A 22,716-nucleotide genomic window follows, 5' to 3' on the forward strand; every position below is an offset into this window, starting at 1 on the left:
AGGCCATTCAAGGCATTTAAAACGACAGGGCTTCTGACTGCTGGCTGTGCAGGAGCCTGATGTGCAGGGTCTCACCGTGGGCTGGTTCCCTCAGAGCACCCAGGTGTGACACTCCAACTGTAACACCCTAGGCACTGCCACCGAGGCAGCTGTGGTGGGTGGCAGCACTCAGACCCTTTGGGCTCCCTTCAGCTGAGCTTTAACCTGCTGCTGGCTGAGCCAGAGAGCACCCTGCTCCCCTCAGGGCACCGCCAACTTTGGATGAAGTACTGTAAGACTAGCCAGGCTGCAGGGGGTTACAAAATTCCAGGCACACCCTAAAATCTGCAACTTTTGACCCACAGCCATAGAGCTCAGTGATGATGCCCAGCAGTTACTGTGAGTGAGAGGGGGGAAGATAAAAAACAAACCAAAAACCACTCACAAAAAGAGGTCAATAATGATGGATGTACAAAGTACCATCCTACACAAATCACAAATACAGTGTTTGCCTGGTGAGAAGTCAAAATGTTTTGCTCTGTGGCTTCAGAGATGATGCAAAAGTGGAGTAGTAGCTGATGTACAATTCCCCTCTCTAATACCTTTTAGAAAACACATCAATCTCAATGGTACAATGAGCCTGTGGAAGCAGAATGGTTCACCAGGCATGGAGGGGGGATTTTGAGAGTCAGGTCATTCCTAGCCTGGCTGGTGAGCCCTGGGATACATGTGTTGCTTTTACCTTCCTCAGTTACAAACTGGAGGTGGCTGTCTACCTGTAGAAAGTTCTGTGATCAGTTTATTCAAAATATTGAAAAAGTGCAAAATTATAAATGGTAATGAGTAGGACACGGTGTTGTTTATGAAAATACCATAAACAGTTTATTAATTCTTTTGATTTATTGCCATAATTTGTTTTTTGTCCCCAAAAGTCTGGTTCACACACTATGTATACAGCAGAGAAAAGCTGAAATTCTCATGATAGGACAAAACAACTTTAGTTTAAAAAACCCAGGAGAATGGAGGAAAGGCTAGATTTTCAGTTTCTGTCAGTTCAGCAGAAGCACAATTACAATTTGCAATAGAGCAGTATCGACTCTACAGAAGAACTGATAGCATTCCTTACTGCCAAAAGAAAATGCCAATGCTACTAAAACCCATTAAATGCTTGCACCTGGCAATCAAAGATACTTTGGTGGGTGTGGATGTGTATATACGTGTGTGCTCATACAGAGAATTCTTTTCTTGGCTTCTGTGTGCTTTTTATGGGCACTTGCTCATCCTGTGGTTTGCCGGAAGTAGCCGGGGAGGATACGTTAATCCTGTTTGCTGTTGCAAGACTGCCGAACTGATGATTTCTGATGCTCCAACAATGTGATGGACTTTTCAGAATTTTCCAAGTTTCTGAGCAGAGTCTCTAGGCGCCTTTTGATTTTCTTCTGATCCTCAATGGCACATCCAATGACCACAGACTGGAATTTCTGATCGATGGGTCCCGCTGGCACGTCGGATGTGCACGCACCATAGAGTGACATGAGGCGCATTTTGGCGTCTTCCAAATCGTCGAGGAGTTTGTTGACGATCTCATCGATCATCTTGGTGGCGTGCAGCAGGGACTCCTGCTGCTGCGCGTTGCGGATGGTTTCTACGGAAACCTCCACAGTGAGGGTTCGGCCCATCAGGCGGTTCGCAGTCAAATTAAGTTCTTCTCTCTCGCCTCAATTCAAAACAAGAAAATATTCTTGGTTACGGCCAAATACTTTCCTGTGCAAATAGCATCATCAAGATACTCAAACTGCTATAACTTGGCAGTAAACAATATATTTTTAAGCAAGTGACAATCAACAAGATTTCCAGAAGGCAGAAATGAGCTTTTTACATTTGCCCAAGTCATACTCATTTCATAGAAGCCAGTATCTGATTTGAAATGAGGCATTAAACTCTACTAAAATTGTAAGCAATGTTTTTCCTCTGCTGACACCAATGCTTGCTGTGCCACTTTCAAGCAAAACATACAATATTATGAGGAAACACTTGGTAACAGAACTAGCTCATTAAGGACTTCTGTGCCTTTCTGAGGGAGAGATTTAGACATTCCCTGAAAGCCATAAAGAGAAAACTAGATATAATAAGAGGCCATGAAAAAACTTTTTTTCGATTTTCTGAAAGTATAGCTGCTTTTCAAAAATATGAAATGCAGGCTCTTGAAGAGTCAATAAACCAGCAATTTAAAGCACCTAATGAAAAAAAAAAGCTGTGAATCACACAACAACGACAATGACCATAATCATCAGGTTCTTACAGGCTGTACACTTTATAGCACTCATGCCTGTCCAGTAGTCAAAATCATTTTCAACTGTATTGTCATCATCATCAATGACTCTCCCCCAGCAGAGCAATGTTAATCTTGATTTTGAAAATGTATCAGTGAACTGAGTATAGGCTTTCACATACACAGTATGAATTTAGTCAAGAAGAGATCTCATGATAATGAGTAACACTTCAACAACCTCAGCTGCACCGTTCCCAGCAGCAGAGTGCTGCTCACAAAGAGCTGCTCCCTAAAAGATGGGCTGATTAGACTTTGGGTCAGTTGGACGGTACAGGAAAGCAGCTTCTCACCTTCACTGATGTGTCTCATATCCTGGCTGTTCTGTATATTGTGGATCATTTCAAGCAGAATTTCTTTCTCTTGTTCCATGGCAGATGCTGCATCACGGAAAGCCTCTACCCTGTACATGGTTGAACCAAACAAAACGTTTAAATAATAAAACGGCTGTTCACCTATATAGCTGCAAAGAACTCCTATTTTAAACTTCATCTTACAGTAAGTGCAGTCAGATCTTGGTTATTCATGAGACAGACTCTGACTTCATGACCTTCTCTATCTTCACTTTTCAAGACTCAGTATAATTAAAAAAAACCAAACAGATGGAGGGGCAAACAGAAACAACAGCAATTCAATCAGACTTAAATTTTTTAGTTTATTGACAGTGCTGTTCGATCTTACTCTGTGGTTAATCTGGATATGCAGAGCCTGATGGTACTACAGCCCCATAGCAGAAGTCCTGTAGGCAGCTGGCAATTATTATCAGCTGCCTAACTAGGAGAGAAAGGGACCGAGTCCCCATCAGGGAACTTGGTAATGAGGGTGGCAGCTGCAGAGATGGAGGCAGCAACGGGGCCCCGGCTCCCTGTGCGACCGCCAGGCCAGCAGAACCCACAGAATCCACCTGCACAGCAACAACCAGCAGAGAACTGCAACGCGCCAAACAACGCCTGTCACAAAGGAGAACACCCTGCGAGGGAGACAAAGCTCACACACTTCTAGTAACATGACAAGGCTTTCCCCAACACAAGTGCTGTGCCTTGTCACTGGGAGAAGATGCTGGACTGCCTGCTCCCACTGTCACTGGTGCTTTCCATGGAATGATGCTCACTGTAATTCACACAGGGAGGAAGCATCTGTGGGAGCAGCTCCTATTTCTGGGCTTGCAAGGAAGCATGAAACTCAGTCCCTCCTGAAACCAGACTCCTATTCCAGTCCCATTCCTGTGCTGAAACTCACATGTAATGCAGTGAGGACAAGGGGAAAGTCCATCAGAAACTGCTGTCCCTGTAACTACTGGGTCTTGGTAAGTGTGTGGTTCTGTGCCCACAGCCTGCTCTCCTTGTGGCATAAAGTGCAGACTCAGCTCACCATGGGCTATGGGAAAATGCCCCATGAGAAATCTGAGTCCAGTTTCTTAATTAATGTCTTATTCCCCATCACAGTTTTAAAGAGGGGGCTTTTGCATTCAGCCAAATAATGAAAAAGAACACTGAAGCACTCCAATGCAGCGCTTTACTTGACCTGATACAAAAAGGGAAATGTCCCACTCCCTTTGCTTTTCTCTGGGACTTGAGGGTAGGGGCTTGCAGAGCCACTTTCCAAGCTGGAACAGGCTACAAGAGTTGCACCAAAACCATCAACTCTGCATTCACAGGCTGCACAGAAAAGAGTATCATGTGAACCTGGCTGATGGTTTGAGATGCTTGCAATGCACAGCTCAGGAGGTCTGGCTGCATCACAGGAATCCATCCATCTATCCTGAAATGTTTATGAAATCTGGCCAGAAAAGGGGAAACAAACCAAAACATTGTTAAGTCTCTTAGGTGCTCTACACTCTTCAACGTTTCTGGGCGCTGCCCTGAGACAGCGGTGGCTCATTGCTGTCTCCTGGGATAGGAACGGAGCTGCTGCTCCTTCCTCACGGGCTGGCTGAAGGCAGTAACTTCAGGAAAACAGCAGGAAGAGAAAAGAGGGTGAAAGCAGAAGAACAGGAGCATTTGAGGATATAGTCACTCTTCACATGCAGCCTGCTCATGAAATAATTCTGTTTTACAAAATATTTAACCTAACTTAGTCAATGAAAGCACAGGCTTCAGGCCTTGCCTTTAATGTTTTTTCTGAGGAGGAGTGGGAAAAGTTAATGCAATGCAAATTCATGCCAAGAGCAAATACTTATAATTATTATTTTGGACTGGTTAGTAAGAGCAATGAGGCAGGTGGAGTCATTTCATACTTCAGATGTCTCTACTTTATAATTTAGGAAGTCTAGTAATATTTTCAAAATGCCTTGCCATGCCTTTTTTAAAAAAAAAACTAGTCGCTGGAAAGTTGTAAATTAAAATTCTGAAGTGCACTTTCAATTTTGATAGTGATTTAAAATCAGATTCTGTATATCATTGTACTGATGTAAAAAGTAAAGTTCTGCCTTCAGTAGATAGATCAGTCCATGATTTCCACAGGCTTTGCTGGGTCCTAGGAAGAATGTGGAAAAGCTGCATTGCAGGGATGTATCCTGAATTGGTACAGTTCTAAAGAGATGCCTAAAATATCACTGCTTCCTAAGGCCAGCTTGGTATGTGAGGTAGGACCTGAAAGCCAAATTGCCAGAATTAATGTTGCATGCTGAAAAAAGAAAAACCCAGTTCACCAAGTAGAGCTTTGATTGACATTTATTTACTAAAGGTAATATAACCAAATCTTAAGAACTATTTTATTTGCAATAATTGCTACTTCAGAATTATTTTACCATTTCCTAAACTGCAATATAGAGTGCCACACAACAATGGGACAGGGTCATTTCATAACAGTGCTCTAGTGGGGGAAAAAAAAAAACCAAAAAAAATGGAAGCCAGTCACATCAACTTCAGGAAAATAATGTGTCAGGATCACACCATGCAGTCAGTTCTCATAACTTCTTTCCTAAAATGCATGGTTTCTTAACTTCACAGGTTTCTGTAAATCTTTCCTTTCCTTGTGTGGTGGACCCAAAGAAAACAGTTTGAAGATTTAAACCTCTAACAGGTGACTGATGTGGGAAGAGGTGGAAATACAATCCAAGTCTCAAAAAAACAACCAACCAAAGAATGAAAGGCGAAGAAAACAGAACACAAAATACTCATATTTATGCCCAGTTATCAATTATTTTGATGTAGCAGTATAGTCTTTTTTCCTCAGAGATGAAAACTTCCAATCATCTTTTTACTTGGCACAATCCAAGTAAATCTGAACATCAACTAAATATTCCATCTATTACCTAACACTGAACAAGACATTCCTTACTTCTGATTTTCCCTGTTTGTGAGCAATTAGCTGAGCAATGCCTTTTTTTGCTACATACCATTTACATGAGCAGAGCATTCCCCTGAGAAACAGGTGGACCAGGCTGTGCTTTTGTTTCCAGATGAGAAACCTGACACCCGCTTTCTTAGGACAGCTGCAATAACTCTGTCCTTTAAACTACTGACTGACTTAAACAGCCCACTATTAAAGCCCACGTGCTGGAGCTTCAGATAAGTCTTCAAAGGAACTAAGAAACATCTGAGGATGGAGCAGCTTCTTTCCTGAAATGGAGCTAATCGGGCACACTGGAGGGAGACAAAACAGGGGCTTTCACCCTGGCATCCTCAGCTCCTTCAGCTGAGTGTCCACTCCCAGCTAAGGAGTCCTGTGACCACTGAAATGAATGGTGGTGGAACATGGTTGACCCAAAGAACAAGATTAAAAGTACAAAAAATGAAGATAATAAATATCCAGCAAGAATCTGACTTACCTCATGTATCATCACACCTAAAACCGTGTTTTTACTTAACACAACCAACAGAACACAGTGACTCATAGACAGAGCCTCTGGTCTGGCTTCCAGCTGCTCCTGAGAGATCTTGGCAGTCACACCAACACCAAGGTCCAAGCCCTTCCAAGGGGCAAACGTGCCACCTGCCCCTCGTCACCTCTGCCTCGGGCACTCCCTCCCAAACTGATTCCCCTTCACTGCTCACTTTCCATGCAGAAGAAATCCCCTCTGCAAACACCCATCAGCGAGGTACAAAAATGCCCCATTACTGGTGGAAAAGAAGCTCTCACAGTGGAAAGAAAGGGAGGAAAAGGAAGGCTGTTCAAACTGGAGTGTTTTACAGTGGCTTTAAACTGAAAGAGGGTAGGCTTAGATTAGGTATCAGGAAGAAATTCTTCACTATGAGCATGGTGAGACGCTGGAACAGGTTGCTCAGAGAGGTTGTGAACACTTGGAGGTGTTCAAGGGCAGGTTGGATGGGGCTTTGAGCCACCTGGTCTACTGAAAGGTGCCCCAGCACATGTCAGGGGGCTGGAACTAGGTGACCTTTAAGGTCCCTCCTAACCCAAACCATTCTGTGATCCTGTGATTTCCAGAGGGATGAAACTTGCTTCAGAGTTCAGTTTACCTTAAGCAACTTGAGAACTGAGGATTGTTGAGGGTTTTAATTAAAGGCTGTAGTTCAGTTTGACAAATTTTCACTTATATTTACAAGCAACATCTTGAGGGTCTATAGCAAAACCAAACAAGCTGGAGAAGGAGAAAGTTTGGAAATTTTTTCTCCTGTCATTTGAATAAATTTGAAATGACGCATGTTGATTAGTTGTGAATAGGAAAAAAACCATAAGAATTGAGTGACTTTTATCAAATTGGACTTTTTTTTTCCTCATTACTATTCCACATTTAGAACTATGGCTGTCTGAAAGAACCACAGCAAACTGGGAAGTTTAATTGAGGGTTTAATTGCTGGCTAACCAAACTGTCTGCTTTGTTCCAGAGTCACTCAGCAAATCTAAAACACATTTTTGCATATTCTCATGCTAATTTTTGGATTATATGTTCATCATATGCCTAGACCTGGATGTAAGCAGTGAGACTTGTTTGCAGACAGTGATTTTGTTTAGTCAAATTCAGAGAAGTCTGCAAAGGACTTCAAGGAGATTTAATCAAGCTAAGTGAAAGGCTAATATAACAGCACATCGAGTCCACTCCTGAATAATGCAAAGTAATGCAGGCAGAAAGGGGAAATAAAACTCCTGCAGCCCACAGAGCTCTTTTAATTACAGGAAAGTCCTAGAAACATTCTGGGTGGTTCTGTGAAAGCTGCTGATCAATATGCAGCTGTAATGAAGGAAAGGGTGTGTTGAAACAGTACCAGAGGAGGTGAATCAGTGGCATCCTGCACATCCATCCACCTCAGAAAGGACACTATGTAATTTAGCAGAGCTGAGAGGACAGGGAAGATGATTAAAGGCAAGGTATCATCTCTCATGAGGCCAAACTGGGAAAAAAGTCAAATGGTATTATTTAGGGAACATAAGCAGCAGAAAAAGTCACGACACGTCTTGGCACAATGATGAAATTCACATGGCATTTACAGTAACTTTGGAAAAACACACCTCAGCTGCAGAATGCAATGCTGTTCACATTTTATAGTGAAATGTTTTAATACACCTCAGAGAGGAGGTGGGCACAAACACAACAAGAACATCCACAGCTGAACCGGTAAATGCAAAGGGAGGTTTGGAAGACAAGAAGCCTCACACGCCAGCATAGAGCACTGCAGCTTAAAGGCTTGCCAAAGTCTCCGAGAGCCCGAATGACACCAGGTTTTATCCTCGGATTTCCTGCACCTTCTTATAAAACACCTGCCCGCAGGTGCGGGATAGGGGCGACAGGGTGGGACGACAGACACGATGCACCGCGGGCTGGTACAGAGCCCGTCCCCATCTGCTAAAGGCTCCCCACACGCCGAAGGGTAACAAATCCGAGCAGCCCTTCGCGCTTTCTCTGAAAAACCTCTACTGTCATACATTCGTACAAGTATTCCTATTTTCGTGTATTTCCAGGCCACGCTAACTCACCTTAGAGCAACAGCTCCCATTTTTAAACTTTGCCCCCCATGGAGGAGAGCGCTTTTTCCCTCGGTCCCCTCCGAAGCCTCACACCGCCCCCCCCGCGCCCCAGCCGGGGAGGGCTCCGCGCCCGGCCTGCGGTGCGGAGCCACCGGCTCGGGGCCGGCCGCCTCCCCGGCCCCCTCCCAGCGCCCGGCCCCGGCCCCACCTGAGCTCCAGCTGGTCCAGGTTCTCGAGCAGGCGGCTGGAGCGGTCGGCCATGGAGGTGGAGCGGTAGAAGCGGCCCCGGAGCTGCCCGCCCGACTGCTGCTGCTGCTGCGGCTGCTGCTGCGCCCCCTCGCTGGCCTTGGCGCTGATCCTGGCCTGGGCCATCCCACCCGCCGCTGCCGCCGGCGGAACCTCGCTGCGGCCGCTCCCTCCCCGCGTCCCGCAGGCGGCGGCGGCGGCCGAATGCCGGCACCTCGCTCATGGCCAAAGAAGGAGCCGCCCCACCGCCGGCCCCCGCGGCCACCCCGCCCCCGCGCCGGGCCCGCGGGCGCCGCCTCACGCAGCGCGGCGGGGCCGCCTCGCCCTGGCCGGGGGCAACACAATCACCGGACGGGCCAGGCTGGGAGGGACCACGCTGGGTCAGCTGGGCCAGCCTCCCGGCCCCTCTCGAGTGAGGGAGACTCCGCAACCTCGCTGGGCAACCTGTTCTAGTGCTCGGTCACCTCGACTGTAAAGAAGTTGTTCGTATTCAGGTGGAATTTCCTTTTCTGCGCATCAGTTTCTGCCCATTGTCTCTTGCCCTATTACTTGGCACCACGGAGAAGAGGCTGCTCCATCTTCTTGACACCCATCCTTTAGGTACGTGATCACATTGATGAGGTCCCCTCTCAGTCACCCCTCCTCGAGGCTGGACAGACCCAGCTCCCTCAGGCATTCCTGGCAAGAGAGGTTCTCCAGACCCTTAGCTGAGTTACCTGCCCCAGGAGCTCCCTGTCCCTCTGGTCTCTGCCCTCTCTGCACCCAGCCCTGAGGCCGGCTGGGCCGAGTGTCCCCCGTTGTGACCGACACCGCAGTGTCACCTGCCCCACGCCGGTGTCCGGCCAGCGCACACCCCGACACACGGCAGCCGTGTGTGCCTCTGCTCCTCGTGTCACATCTGGGGCACAGAGACACCCCGGGCTGTCCTGCTCCCGCCTCCACTCCTCTTTGTGACAAAAGCAACAAAACCTGGACCAGCCAAAAGCAGCCAAAAACACACTCAACTCTGGCTGTAGTTCAGCCAGAAGCTACAGGAGGAATCATGATATTTTCAATATCTGTATTAACTTTGTGTGAGATGGGCGCTACTGGTATGAGGATTTGTATTCCAGAACTGGTCTGTATGACTGGTTCATTTTCTTTCATTAAAGAAAACAAGAAACCCACAGCTACCCAAATGTTATTTTATTTAAGGCTAATTAAACAGTAAACTACAAAACTGAAAACAGCAGATAGTGCAAGAAACAGGAGGAGAAAAAATAAAGGGCTTTAAAAATCCAGAAGCTTGAAAGGAGAGAAAAATTAAACCAGAGACAACCCTTACTGCAAGCAGAACCTGAACAGAATTCCAAAAAGAAAAAATAAAAAATAGGTATGCTATTGGATATGCTACTTATAGTGCATCTTTCTCCTGCCAACTGCAAGAGACCCCTACTACTTGCAGAAAAGCAGCTGTTTCACCAGCTGTAATTGTAGGATTCTACAAAAGGCTTACTGGAAAGAAAAGTGGTTTATGTTCTCTTTTTATGCCAGAGAGAAAAGATGTATCTATTTCATGATAGCCAAGGGAGTGGATCTACGTCTGGTAATGACTTGTCCCAAGAACATATTTAATTTGCCTGTATGAAATGGCACCTTCTCTCTCACAAGCACCAGCAATTCAAGTCACACATAAGTTTTACTTGCCACTACTGTGAGTATTGAAAAAGGAATTTGCTTATCCCAAAAGATGAGGTTTGGGCAAATACCCCATGCCTCCAACAGACCAATTTTTGGCATCCAGCTAAGAGGGATTTTGTTGCACAGGGATACTGTTTTGTATGCTTATCCTGCTGTGATTCAAAATAGCTGTTTTCTCAGGCTTGTCCATTCAGAATGATATCATGTCCCAAGTACTCTCGTTAAATTAATTGCCTGAGTTTTCTTTGTTTTAGGTGGTTGGATAAGCAAGGCTTATTGCCTGTGAGCTCATGGAAATAGCTTCATTGGAACAAATGTTCCATCCATCTCTCCACAGGCTCTCTAGAAGATAATTAAAAACCATTTCCCACCCCAAGCAGAATCCATTTGTAGCCATGACACATAGTTTGCTACCATTTATTTCCTGGGATCCTTCTATTCTTCCCATGCCAATTTATTAAGCATCAATTAGATTGGGTTTAAAAAGTAGAAATCAAAGTAGCTGCACAGCTCTGAGCATTTTTTTCCTCCACAGGTAAACAGGGGTTTAATTCCACAAGTTACAACAGGTGGATCAGAGGCGCAGAACAGCTCTAAGTGTCCAAATGTATCACACTTGACTTAACCTCTTTAACAGCAAAAGGACACTTTACATGGGAAGGAAGAATAGCAAAACTGTGAAAACAAAATGCAAATTTAAAAGCAAAAATGGTCTTCCAGGACAAGTCTTGAAATTATTGCCTATAAAAACTGGGATATTTCCCTTTCAGAGACTTGGAAGAACCTTGAAAACTGCTTTTCCTGCTCTCTAGAGTAGATTGCCCCCACCCCTCTATTTTTGCTGAGGTATGTAAAGGGACAATTGGCATCACTTTTCCAAAATAATAACTGGTTGGTCTAGAAAGATTGGGGTCCACCTCTGCAGGAAGGAAACTGATTCACAGCTGAGTTGGGGGAATTTTGAGGACACAAAGGCAGGAATTGGGTCCTTCAGGGAGGCAAGAAGGAGGAAGGGCCCCTGCACATGAAACAAAGCACATATTTCATTCTCCTCCTTGCCATAAGTGGTGAAGCATGATCAGGACTGCTGGTGATGCCATGCTAACATCCCTGTCTTCTCCCATGTCCCCACATCTGTGGTCATGTGAAGGACTGCACAGCCCTGCTCTGGCTATAGGCACCAGCAAAAACATGAGGAGAGGGTGTGTGTCCCATTGTTCCTGCATTCCCATCACAGCAGTGAAAACACGGGCTGTCTCTTGTTTAAACTACAGCATTGTAAAAATGGGTGCTGATTGCAAAACAGCAATGAACTGGAGTCTCATTCACACGCACAAAATCCCTTGAGACAGCAGAAAGAGCAACTTTCCCAGGTCTCAGACATCTGAAGTACCCGTACAAGTCCCAGAGCCAGGGAGATGACCTACACCAAAAGCACTGCAAATTGTAACACTACTAAATAGCACCTTAATTCCAGCTTTGCCTTATTTCAAACCCTGATATATACCTTGTCACATACCCTAACACGTGAGCTTTCATGGAACAGGATCAAAGAGAAAGTCCACACCCAAGAAATGCCATGCAGGATTATTTTCCTGCCTTCACCTACAGGAACTTAGTATTTTCAAGCTGAAACGTGGGAAATTTAGGGTAGTTATTAGGAAGAAATTATCTTCTGTGAGGGTGATGAGGGCACTGGAACAGATTGTCCAGAGAAGCTGTGGATAATTCATCCCTGAAAATGTGCAAGGCCAGGTTGGATGGGACTCTGACCAACCTGGTCTAGTGGGAGGTGTTCCTCTCCACAGCAGGCTGGAACCAGATGATTTTGAGGCTTCTTTCAACCCAAACCATTTGGTGGTTAAGAACTTTCCTTGTGCACAGGTCTTCTGCAAACACAACAGTTCCCAGACATGGCTGAAGGATGCATCCATGGCTCAGGCCAGCCAACCAAAACCAGCCTGCAGTCTCCCCAGCACCGCAACAATAACAGTAAAGATGGGCCAACCTGACTTTTCAGGGTATGTTTTCAATCAAAATACATGTCTGCTATCACAGTAGGCTGCCCCCTCACTTCACACCTGCTGAACCTGTGCTGCTGTGTCTTTTCTGCTGTTCTTACCGATGCTAATTAAAACTAGCCCTGGGTTTGCCTCTACACGCTGCAGTTGTTTTACTGTGTGGGCAAGCCCCAAGGTCCCAGGCCTGTTAGAAGTGTGAATGAAGCCCTCTGTCTCAGGAGCAATCTGAGAGCTGCTGTGACCATTTTGGGGCATGCAGCCGTTCATTCTCACTGGAGCAAAGCTGACAATTAAATGAGCCAGTGCATTCTGTACCGCTGAAGATGCTTGGTCGATTGACAGTGGAGCTCTGAGCAAAAAACCAAAGGGAAGGACTACCAGAAATTAGGGTATTGCAATCAGTGAAAGCCAATTTGCACAGATTTACAAAGGGAACTTTATATTAAATTTCCATGCACGCAGAGCTTTGCTGTTCAAGTACATACTTGGCATGTTCTTGCCATTTGCCATAAATTTTCTGACTTGCTTACGTTCACTTTTAGAATTATCTCAGGCCATATTATTTGACCCATATTGTTACTACTGAGCACCAAATCACTTGAACTAAGAATTTCTACAGGAAACTTGAAGGGGTTTAGAAGTGCTAAAGAAAAATGCAGATGCAGACTTTCATAAAGCTGCTTAGCTGGAAAGAATTGCAAGAAAGTACATTTGTGCTAATGTAAGCCAATTTTTCTGAATTAATTTTGAAACAATTCATCATTCATCCTCCTCACCTCCTTCCAATTTACAGCAGTCTCTGTAAACATAGCCAGGACAGTGCAAGCAGAGGATGGAACACTTTCCTTTTAAGAAAGACGATGGCGTAACTTCATACCTCTATCAACTTCACTATATTTGGTAAAGATTTCATAAAGGTTTGCATTCCATGACCACTACAGGAGCAGTGGTGGTCATTTCTGTATTCCTTGAAGACCTACAAAAATTAACCCACCACCCAAAACATATATAGAAGGCAAGTATCTTTGAGTCAGCTAATGTCTCTCTTTTTAATATTATTAAATAACAGAAGCAACCAGGCAGATATAACACTTCAGTGCTCCAGTGACTTTAGTAACAGTTGTACTGGCTTATTTGGCATCTCACCTTGTCTCTGAATATGACCAAAGAGGGATTTTGCTTTGTGAGAATGTGGCACACAAAGTACCAAAGAATTAAGAGCCTTATCTCTCAAGTTGTCACGGTTTCAGTTTTACAAAACTTAACACATGCACCATACAGAAATTAAAAGCACTGAAATGAACAGCTGGTGGTAGTCAGGTAGAGATTAGACTTTTTCCTTATTAAAGATAAATGTGGAGAAGCACAACTGAATTACTTTAGGCTAAAGAAGGATGAACTCCAACATCACCACAAAAGTAAATGCTCTTGAAAAGGGCAGACAAATGATTTCTAGTACAAATGTACTGGGCAAGCCCCTTTTAACAGACAGGTTGTGCTTGTAAACACAGGCAGATTTCTCAGCATATGAAGGACAAACCTCAAAAATTTCAGCCAGTTAAACAAGACTCACCAGACAAAACCATTGAATTCTGAAACACATTTACAAGACAACTTTTCTAGCTGAAGGTGTTCAACCACAAGATGCTGGTGAGTAACAAGTCACATGTCTGTACATGCAGTGTTTTAAGAATCTGATTTTCTCTGTTCTTCTGGAAACAGAAGTATCACAAGCCTGTGATGGCAGAAAATTTCACAAAGAAAAATCTGAGTTAAAAGAGAACCTCAAAGGGACCAAAATTGTCTTCAAAATGAGGCCAAATTTCAAGATGTTGCTAATTCTGAAGACTACTGCTATAAAAATAACAGAGAAACTAGAACTCTGTTTAGTTGTTTTATAAAAGCCAAGGCAGCGATGGTTGAGAATTGCCATTTGTTTCGGTAAGCAGATGACAAGGCCAATACAGTGTGTTTAATAAGTGGAGCTTCAAGTATACGGAATGTGTGTGCACACAGGACTTTTTTTTTTTTTTAATGCAACCAATTAAGTCATGGCCCATCAGGTACAAGCAAATTTAAATTTATGACAGAATAAAATGTTATGAAAAAAAAGTACATAATCAAATTCTAACATAGCAGAATCTGGAGAAGACGATCTATCCAGGTTTTAAACACTGTTGAGCCAAAGAACTTTGTCAGACTGAAACATTTTTTCATGTGAAAGGAATTGGAAACTTCAGGATCTATATGGGAAAAAACCTGCCCAAAAACTTCTATAGCTTAGACAGAGATGCTTTTGAGGATAAAAATTGTTTTCTGTTTCATTCCGCCCTTTAACAGAAGCACTAGGAAAAAGGGTGGGAAAAATTGTGGAACTGATTGAAGCTAAACACAGTAGTAAATTAAATAGCTAAAGACAACTCAAAATCTCCCAAAATAGGGTTCCCTCAGCAGCAGTATGAACTACACACCTGAGTTTTATCAGGAGTACAATTAATCCAAGACTGGCAGTCGGAAAGCAAGCAATAGACACAAGGGAAAACTTTAGCATTGTGTGTTTTATACAGGTTTTGTTGCAAAGTTGGTTATTTTTTATAAGTTGAGATAATGGTTTGACCCTCGGTTCCCCCCATGTTCCTCCCTCACAATGGTTTGTCCCTGAGTTGTTTGTCCCTTGTTTTCCCGCCAGTGACCCGTCTGTCAAGGTAACCGATCCCCTAGTCCTTCCCTTTATTTCCTTATAAGTTTATCTCCTCCCTCCTGGTGCTGCCCAGTTTCCCTGTCCATCATTGTAACCACCCCCCCCCCTTTGTTTCGAGAAACTTCTATGTCAGTTATCCCTTATTTAAGATATGATTTGCCTCCTGAGCCTTTTCCCTCCCCTATGCAATCTTTATTGGCTCAGTTGTGTCCCTCGCTCCTCTCCTGGGCTTCGTAGATTGGTTCCCTCGTGTCTCCTCCTGTCACGCCCATCCCCTTTATCGGTGCCTCCCCGAGGGGTTCTCTGACCCCGTCACTGGTGCCGCCTGGGGCGATAAAGCGCCTTGGCACCCTCACAAGTATCCGCTCTCTCCTTCCTTCGCCTCACAACTTCGTAGTGCCGCTCTCGCCTGCGCCACCCACGGCACCGCTGCCCGGGGTTCTGGCGAAGAACCTGGGAGTGGCGGAATCCGTGGTCTCCTCCGGCCACTCCGGGAGCGGCTTAGCCGGGACACGTCAGCTCCTGTGGCTGCGGGACGAGGCTACAGAAAACCACTAAGAGGGTCCTGTTCACCCTATAACACTTGGGAGTCACACTCAAATGCACTCCAAGTGTTCCAGCTAGTTTCTGGCATTTGAACAGTTTCTTCAAGCTGTATGATTGCTAATGAGTGCTAGATACCTCACCAGATTCTTCCTTCATTCTACTTGTAATTATATCAGAGTGATGATTAGAAATAAACCAGTGTCAGTCTTCCAGCTTTTCTAACCATGATGACAAACAGCTGTCGTTACACTGACTCTTTGGAATAGTGAGAAAAATCCAGCCTTCCCCACATCATATTCTCCACAAAAAGTATCTACTTGCATAATGAGTATTTAAGGATACAGCAGGTAGAAGCAAACCCACAAGGTGAGTGAATCATAGAAAAGAATTAGGCTGGCATTTTATTACACTGAGAATTCTTACTGATTGACAGCAATCATTAACTGAAGGATAACAGGCTGGTAAAGCTGGACAGTTTGCATAGGTATTTTTAAACAAAATTGAGAAACACAATTTCACTTAAAGTAAGGACAGTACAAAAATAATTAGCACATTTACATCCATTTATCCAATGCCACCTCTTCATGAGCAGAAGAGAGCAAAGACCATAGTATACAGAAATATTACAGTTTAAACCTTCTCACATGTAGTCCAAACAGAAACTAGAAAGTTTATTTAGATTCTGTTCCCTTAAAAGGTTGTTCCTGCTTCAGGTAAGGGAGAGCCAATGAAGTCATCAAACTTTAAGCCATCAAATCCAAATACTCTACCACTTTTGAAAAAACAAACATGTTTATAAAAACAAAGCTGGTAAACTAACTGTACAGCCTGTGGTTCTGATTCAGACATTTATAACAAACAGGACAAAATCATGGTCTATGAAGTAAAACCAGCCACAGGCAAGAGTTAAGCCATATGTTCAACAACCCTGGGATCTAAGCTTCTCTTTATAACAAGATTAGCCAGGCAAATCTGAGATAACTGGAGTTTACTATTTTTATCTGTTGCAAAGACCACATGAAAAAGTAAATAAAGACAATTACATTTTGTGACCAAAAAAAAAATTAAACACAAGAACCAATTTAAGAAAAGAAACCTTAACAACCAGGAACCCCAAAATACCTAGTAAGACCAGCCTACTAATTAGGCAACAATTTCAAACTGCTAAATTGTAGAGATTTAGTCATCACCCCTTAAAAACAAATATGAAAAGGCTTAAAAATTTCTTTTTATCAAACATAACACATTGCTGTGAATATGAATAAACTCCAGCTGTTCACCAATATGACAGAGGACATCAGATTATTAATCTAACAATTACAGACATTTCAAAAGTGGCATTTTTGAACCCTTGTAAATAGATAGAATAAGCTTCCATTTTTGTGAGCAGTTCTGATGGCATGGTGTTATTGTACTGAAGTATCTTCATTTACATTTCCTCAAGGCTCCTTTTGATAGCTTCTTGCAGTTCTGCATCTTGCAGTTCTGTGTCTTGCAGTTCTGCATAAATAAAAAAAGAGTGTAATGTCAAACTGCAATTGATAACTAGACATAAACACAACTACCTTAATATTACTACATAAAGCATGAACTTATATCTGTGGGCAATGTCAGCAGACTGCAAAAAACCCTTAAGAAACAGATGAAAATATTTCCTCTCCTTGTTTTATGCTATCTTTTCAACACTGCAACATGTGGAAAACACCTCTACAACTTTTCACTGTCTTAACCAGGAGCAGCCCAATGATTAGTTTAAGACCATAATTGTAACTCTGTATTTACTGGTCAAACTAAAAGCGAGATTAGAACCCATATGTACGCACCAAGAAAAATATACAAAGTATTAAAAAAAACCCAATGTATACACATAACAAACAGAGAGATTTCAGTATTTTCATTCCAGTTCCTTATCCAGAGATATGCCCATACCTACATTCTGACTTGGCAGCAGTGTTGTCACTCTTACCAGGTAGGCTAGACAAGTAGATAAAAAGGCAATCTCGGCAGTGAGAAATAGTCTAGATCAGAGCTGTTACAGTTTTTGGTGGTGAGGAGAAAAATTGCATTGCACTCATCTGACTTCTTAACGATCTCAAACAACTTTCATAATGTGGCAAATAGGTATGATTTGTGCTGACAAAATTGAAACAGTAATCAATATTGACACAGTAATTAATATTTGGAAATAATAAAACAGTTAAAAGGTGTAATGCCAAGAAAGAAAGGGAGAGGAAGGGTTCCACCCCCCCTTTCCTGCAGATGTTCAAGGACAGGAAAATGCAAGAGATAACAGTTACTAAAAATTAACAGAAAGAAGGGAAAATCTGGTTGGGTCCCAGGAAAATGCCAATTATATGAGATTTATTGCTTTGATGCTTAAATATAATATTATGTTAGTTTTGGCTTACATTATACTAGCCTGGTGCGCATGTGTAACCCAAGGGTGAGTTGAAGGACATCGAACAAGAGGAGAGGCCTTCATCAAAAACAACCCCCAAAGACTTGGGCGACCACCAAAGCGAGTGGTGGAGCACGCGCGGTGAAGGTGGTGATGAGGGCGGAGGTGGAAGGGTGATGAATGGAAAATGGGAGGAGATGGCATTGACACGTGGCATATCAGGGGGAATCTTCACTTGGCAAGCTCGTCCGTGAGGTGGAGAGGGTCCCAGAGCCCTGCACTCCGTACCCCACGGTTATCCTTTGCTTATGTGCCATTGTTGGAACCAAATTATCCCTTATTTTTAATCAAATTATACTGTCAATATTTCAAGTGTATCCAATTTTATATATTTTCTAAACTATTCAATTATAATTACTGCTGCCTCTAATATTGTTTGGTTTTTTTTAATGATGGGATAATTCGGCAAACATAACAATAATACTCAAAAAAGAAACAGTTTTTGCATTACATTTAGGTTGTTTTGGGCACTAATTGCTTGGTATTAGTGATCAAATAGCATAAATTTGACAAGGTTTGTACACACAGCAAATATTAATATAAATAATATAGCTGGAAAAATTAAAGCAGCTTTCAGACACATTGTCATTCATGAATTATTCATCTTCTGCTTTAGGAGGACACAAGCACATCCTATTAAAATTAGGGATCTATCTATTCTTATGAAAAAGGAAATAGAATTTTAAAACTTTAATAATTGTTGGGCTGTTTTATTTTAAAATTTGGAACAGCGATCATATCACTGACTGCTCTCTCACGCGTCTGGACTTTCCTGTAATGTCCAGAACTACTGATAAAAAAAGAGTTGCTTAAAGAAAAATATTACATGCTCACAGAAACAAACAAAACCAAACAAAGACTGAAAACCATCTGCTCACAACTGCTTGCATTAAAATATGTTATTTAGCCACTAAGCCTGTACAAAAATACAGAATAAGGTCCAAGCTGTGACTCATCTGAAGCCAGGGTGCTTCATAAGGTCAGATGCCTCTGCACTGCAGCATCAGAAGAGGGACCTCCTGCATGCACCAAATGCCATTGCTATCCCAGTACTAGGGGGCCTGAATGCACCAAATTTTCAGTGCTGGAGATGAATGCTGGACATTTAAAAACAGTGTTTAGTAACAGCTGGTAAACTTACAACTGAATAAATTCTGGGAACATAACATTCAGTAATCAGTTTTATCACTGAGCTTGTACAACTTTCTTGGGTTTTTTTAGTTTGTTTTATTTCCATCAGGTGGAGGGGCAGAATCAAGTCTTTAACAATAAATTATTCTCAAGTACACTGTGGTCTGTCACCAAAAATGCATGACTACACTGAACATCACCATTAAGCTCAACAGCAGAAGGATGAAAACAACTTCAAATTATGTAAAATAGGATGTGAATGGACAGATGTGATGCTGATTCAACCTTGTGCATAACTCCACAGCTCTTTCAGGAGACCAGAGTGCTTTATTGTGAAATGATATCTAATCTTGAATTGTTTATTCAGAAGTTGAACTGTTTAGTCAATAGTTCTGCTCTGAGACAACACAGTCATATTAAACTGGTACAAAGTGAACTCAGTCAAGTCTTTATTTGACTGGTACCCCGTGGTGTCCAATGAAATAGATTTTTAGTTTGATAGCATACTTTTGAGGTTACAAACTTTTTATACTTATAACTCATCACAGCATTCTTCACTACTCAAGACTGCCCAACATAATTTAGAGAGTATTCCTAAGAGGTCACTTGCTGTAAAACTGGTGGTAAGTTCAGTTTCTGTATCTTCCATAATTAATAGTGCTCTTGAACACAGAAAAGTAAAAATTGACACACCTTCTTCTTTCTTTGTTTCTTCTAAGCTCCGCTTCAGTGTTTCTGTCATATCTTCATCCTCTTCACTATCTGAACCTTAAATGCACAAATGAAATAAATGACACATTGCTTCTAATAAAGATATTAACAGCCTCTCTTGCATTTCTCTTACTGTAACACCAACTGATTTGAAGAGTACACTTGTTATGATCTAAAAAAAATCAAGATAAAAATACATTCTAGTGGTAGTTTAAGACAGCAACTCAGGAGACAGTTATTTTTCAGCTATCTCCTTCCCCTTCTCCCCACAATCTAGAGGCAGATTGCTTCAATTTTTTTATTATGGTAAAGCAGCAACAAGAAATAATAGGTGCAGAAGCTACTGTGTCAACTGCATTTGTGGGGGTTTTGGTAATATTCAGTTATTAAAAATGACTCACTTTCTATAAATTACTCACTTTCTATAAAATGTATCAAGGATTTAATTGTGGGAAGAAGTGCCTTAGTGTGTCTCTGCCTACACATGACTGTAGCTGTGTTTTATTGCCCAAATACTGCATTTGAACAATGGAGTGCTAAAGCTCAACTGAGCAGTGCAATTCAGCAGATGTTGCTGTTCAAGTCTCATATAAGCAGAAGGTTGACAGACTTAGTTTAATCTGTTAATTCATCACAACCCAGCCCAGCCAAAACTCCACAACTTTTCCCTTTCTTAATAACACTCTTAAAGGCTGGTTTCCTGCTCCAGAAGAACAGCTTTATTTTGAAGTGTCTAATGTACCTGAAGTGGTGTGGGGTTTGGTTTGGTTTAGTTTTTTGTTGGTTGGTTTTTTCCCCATGAAACAGAGGCACAGTAAAGTACAGGTTAAAAGCCAAGCCCATGAGTCACGTTATGCATTCATGCTCCTGCTACAGGCTATTGCTATTTTGGGAGATGGTCTCTGTAATGAGGTCTTACAGTATTAGCAATCAGCAGGTCTCCTGCAGTCATACCAACAGAAGCACTCCCCTTAAAGTAATCACATTTATTAATACATCTATATATTTCTGATTACATTAACCAACAAAGAACTTTCTGATATGGCCATCTAATTTACTGACTGTGTGACTTCTGGCATTTTGAATTACCCAATTTAGCTATTCAAATTGTCAGGTAAGCTTCCAAAATTTGTCTTCAAACCTCTGACACACAACCTGTTTGAGCAGAACCTTACTGACTTTCCCAATTCCAGGAATAAAAATTCCAACAGCTGGTGTCAAACAGTGATCAGCAGCCCAAAAATATGCCAGAAATAGATAATTTAAATGGTATTTCTCACTTACTTGGCAGACTGACTGTGAACTCTTTTTGGAGCTGCCTACTATTTCTGAGCAGAAGAGATACTAATTTTGACACCATTTTCCAAAGCAAAGCAAAGGAAAGAAAAATCCACACCCCCTCATCCCCCAAAGCAGTCACTACAATTACTAATGAAAGGGAGGAAAAAGCACAAAGGAAAAGATTTTTGCAAGTGGCTTCTCCCTAATTAACTATCCTTTTCATCTTCCAGCCTGGAAGACATGTCAGACCACTCTAAAAAGTTTTATACCTGTTAGAGGTGGAACAGCTGAAGCAGTCACTCCCTAACTCAATTCTTGGCTTAGTACACATGACATAAAAACACTTCCAGGGATGTGGCACCCACAGCTTTTCTGGGCAACTGGTCAAGTGCCTCACTACCCTCAAAGTAAGTAATTTCTTCCTACCATCTAATCCAAATCTTCCTTCTTTTAGTACAAAATTATTCCTCCTTGTCTTGTCACTATCTGCCCACATAAAAAGTCCTTTTTTATAAGGCCTCTTTAAATACTGGAAGGCCACAATGTGGCCTCCTCAGAGCCTTCTCTGCTCCAGGATGAACAACCACAACACTCTCAGCCCTTCTTTCCAGCTCTCTGATCATCTTTGTGGCCTCCTCTGGACCCACTTGAACAGATCCATGACTTTCTTGTGCTGAGGACCCAGAACTGGACACAGCACCCTTGTGGGGTCTCATGAAGCCAGAGTAGAGGGGCAGAATCCCCTCCCTTGACCTGCTGGCCACTCCTCTTTTGATGCAGCCCAGGATGCCATTGGCCTTCTGGGTTGTGACCACACACTGCTGGCTCATGTCCAGCTTTTCATCCATGAGACCCCCCAAGTCCTTCTCCACTGGCTTGTTCACATGCAGCTCTTCTCCCAGGCTGTATTCATGTCTGGAATTATCCCCACCCAGGTACAGCACCTTGCACTTGGCCTTATTGAACTTCCTGAGGTTCTCATGGGCCCACTTCTCAAGCTAGTCCAGGTCTTCCTGGATGACATCCCATCCTTCAGGTGCAACTGCACCGCTCAGCTTCATGTCATCTGCAAACCTGCTGAGGGTGCCCTTGATTCCACTGGCTGTGTCACCAGTAAAGAGACCAAAAAGCACCCACCAGTCCCAAGACAGAGTCCTGGGGGTCACCATCTGTCACCAGCCTTCACTTTGACATGGAGTCACTGACCACAGCTCTCTGGCAATGTCCATCCAGCCAATTCCTTATGCACCAACAAGTCCAGGCAGGTATCACAGCCTTCCCTTGTCAAACATTGCAGTTGCTCCATCATAAAAGGCCACCAGACTGGTCAGGCAATGTCACAGAATGGTGGAGATTGGAAGGGACCTCTGGAAGTCGTACTGTCCAGCCTCCCAGCTCAGTCAGAATCATCTACTGCCCAGGACTCTGTCCAGACAGCTTTTGAGTACTACTCAAAAGACAATGTAGTGGGGAGCTCCAAACTTGTTAGATATGACCTTACAGAATAAAGTGAAAGGATCATCTTCCTCAACCTACTTCCAACAATCTTCCTAATGCAGCCCGGGGTACTGTGGGACCTCTCATCCACCAGAACATACATTAGCTCACAGTCAACCTGCTGTCTACCAGGACCACCAGGTTCTTCCCTACAAAGCCATTTCCCAGCTGGTTGACTCCTGTTCAGCACATATTGATGCTTGGGGCTGTTTCTCCCCAGATGCAGAATTCTGCACTTCCCTTTGTTAAACTTCATGAGATTCACTGT

The 22,716-nt window shown here is 43.0% G+C and overlaps 2 protein-coding genes across 3 annotated transcripts in view; both read right to left on the reverse strand.

Annotated features, from left to right (window-relative positions):
• Nucleotides 1-835: 835 nt before the first annotated feature.
• On the reverse strand, nucleotides 836-8,745 carry BAG2 (BAG cochaperone 2). Its single transcript, XM_054629817.2, has 3 exons — nucleotides 8,385-8,745; nucleotides 2,602-2,711; nucleotides 836-1,696 (listed from the first exon to the last, which is right to left on the reverse strand). The coding sequence occupies exons 1-3, from the start codon at nucleotides 8,546-8,548 to the stop codon at nucleotides 1,296-1,298; spliced, it is 675 nt and encodes a 224-aa protein (XP_054485792.1). The 5' UTR covers nucleotides 8,549-8,745; the 3' UTR covers nucleotides 836-1,295.
• Nucleotides 8,746-15,741: 6,996 nt separating this feature from the next.
• The window catches only part of ZNF451 (zinc finger protein 451), a 33,368-nt gene continuing 26,393 nt past the window's right edge, over nucleotides 15,742-22,716 (reverse strand). For both annotated transcript variants that reach the window (XM_077174925.1, XM_054630526.2), the window contains exons 14-15: nucleotides 19,653-19,727; nucleotides 15,742-16,870 (exon numbers count right to left, since the gene is read on the reverse strand). In XM_077174925.1, coding sequence (XP_077031040.1) covers nucleotides 16,800-16,870; nucleotides 19,653-19,727 — 146 coding nt within the window. In that variant the 3' untranslated portion in view covers nucleotides 15,742-16,799. The remainder of the gene's footprint in view (nucleotides 16,871-19,652; nucleotides 19,728-22,716) is intronic.

This window comes from Agelaius phoeniceus, chromosome 3 (assembly GCF_051311805.1).
Source record: "Agelaius phoeniceus isolate bAgePho1 chromosome 3, bAgePho1.hap1, whole genome shotgun sequence".
In the NCBI taxonomy this organism is placed as follows: Eukaryota; Metazoa; Chordata; class Aves; order Passeriformes; family Icteridae; genus Agelaius; species Agelaius phoeniceus.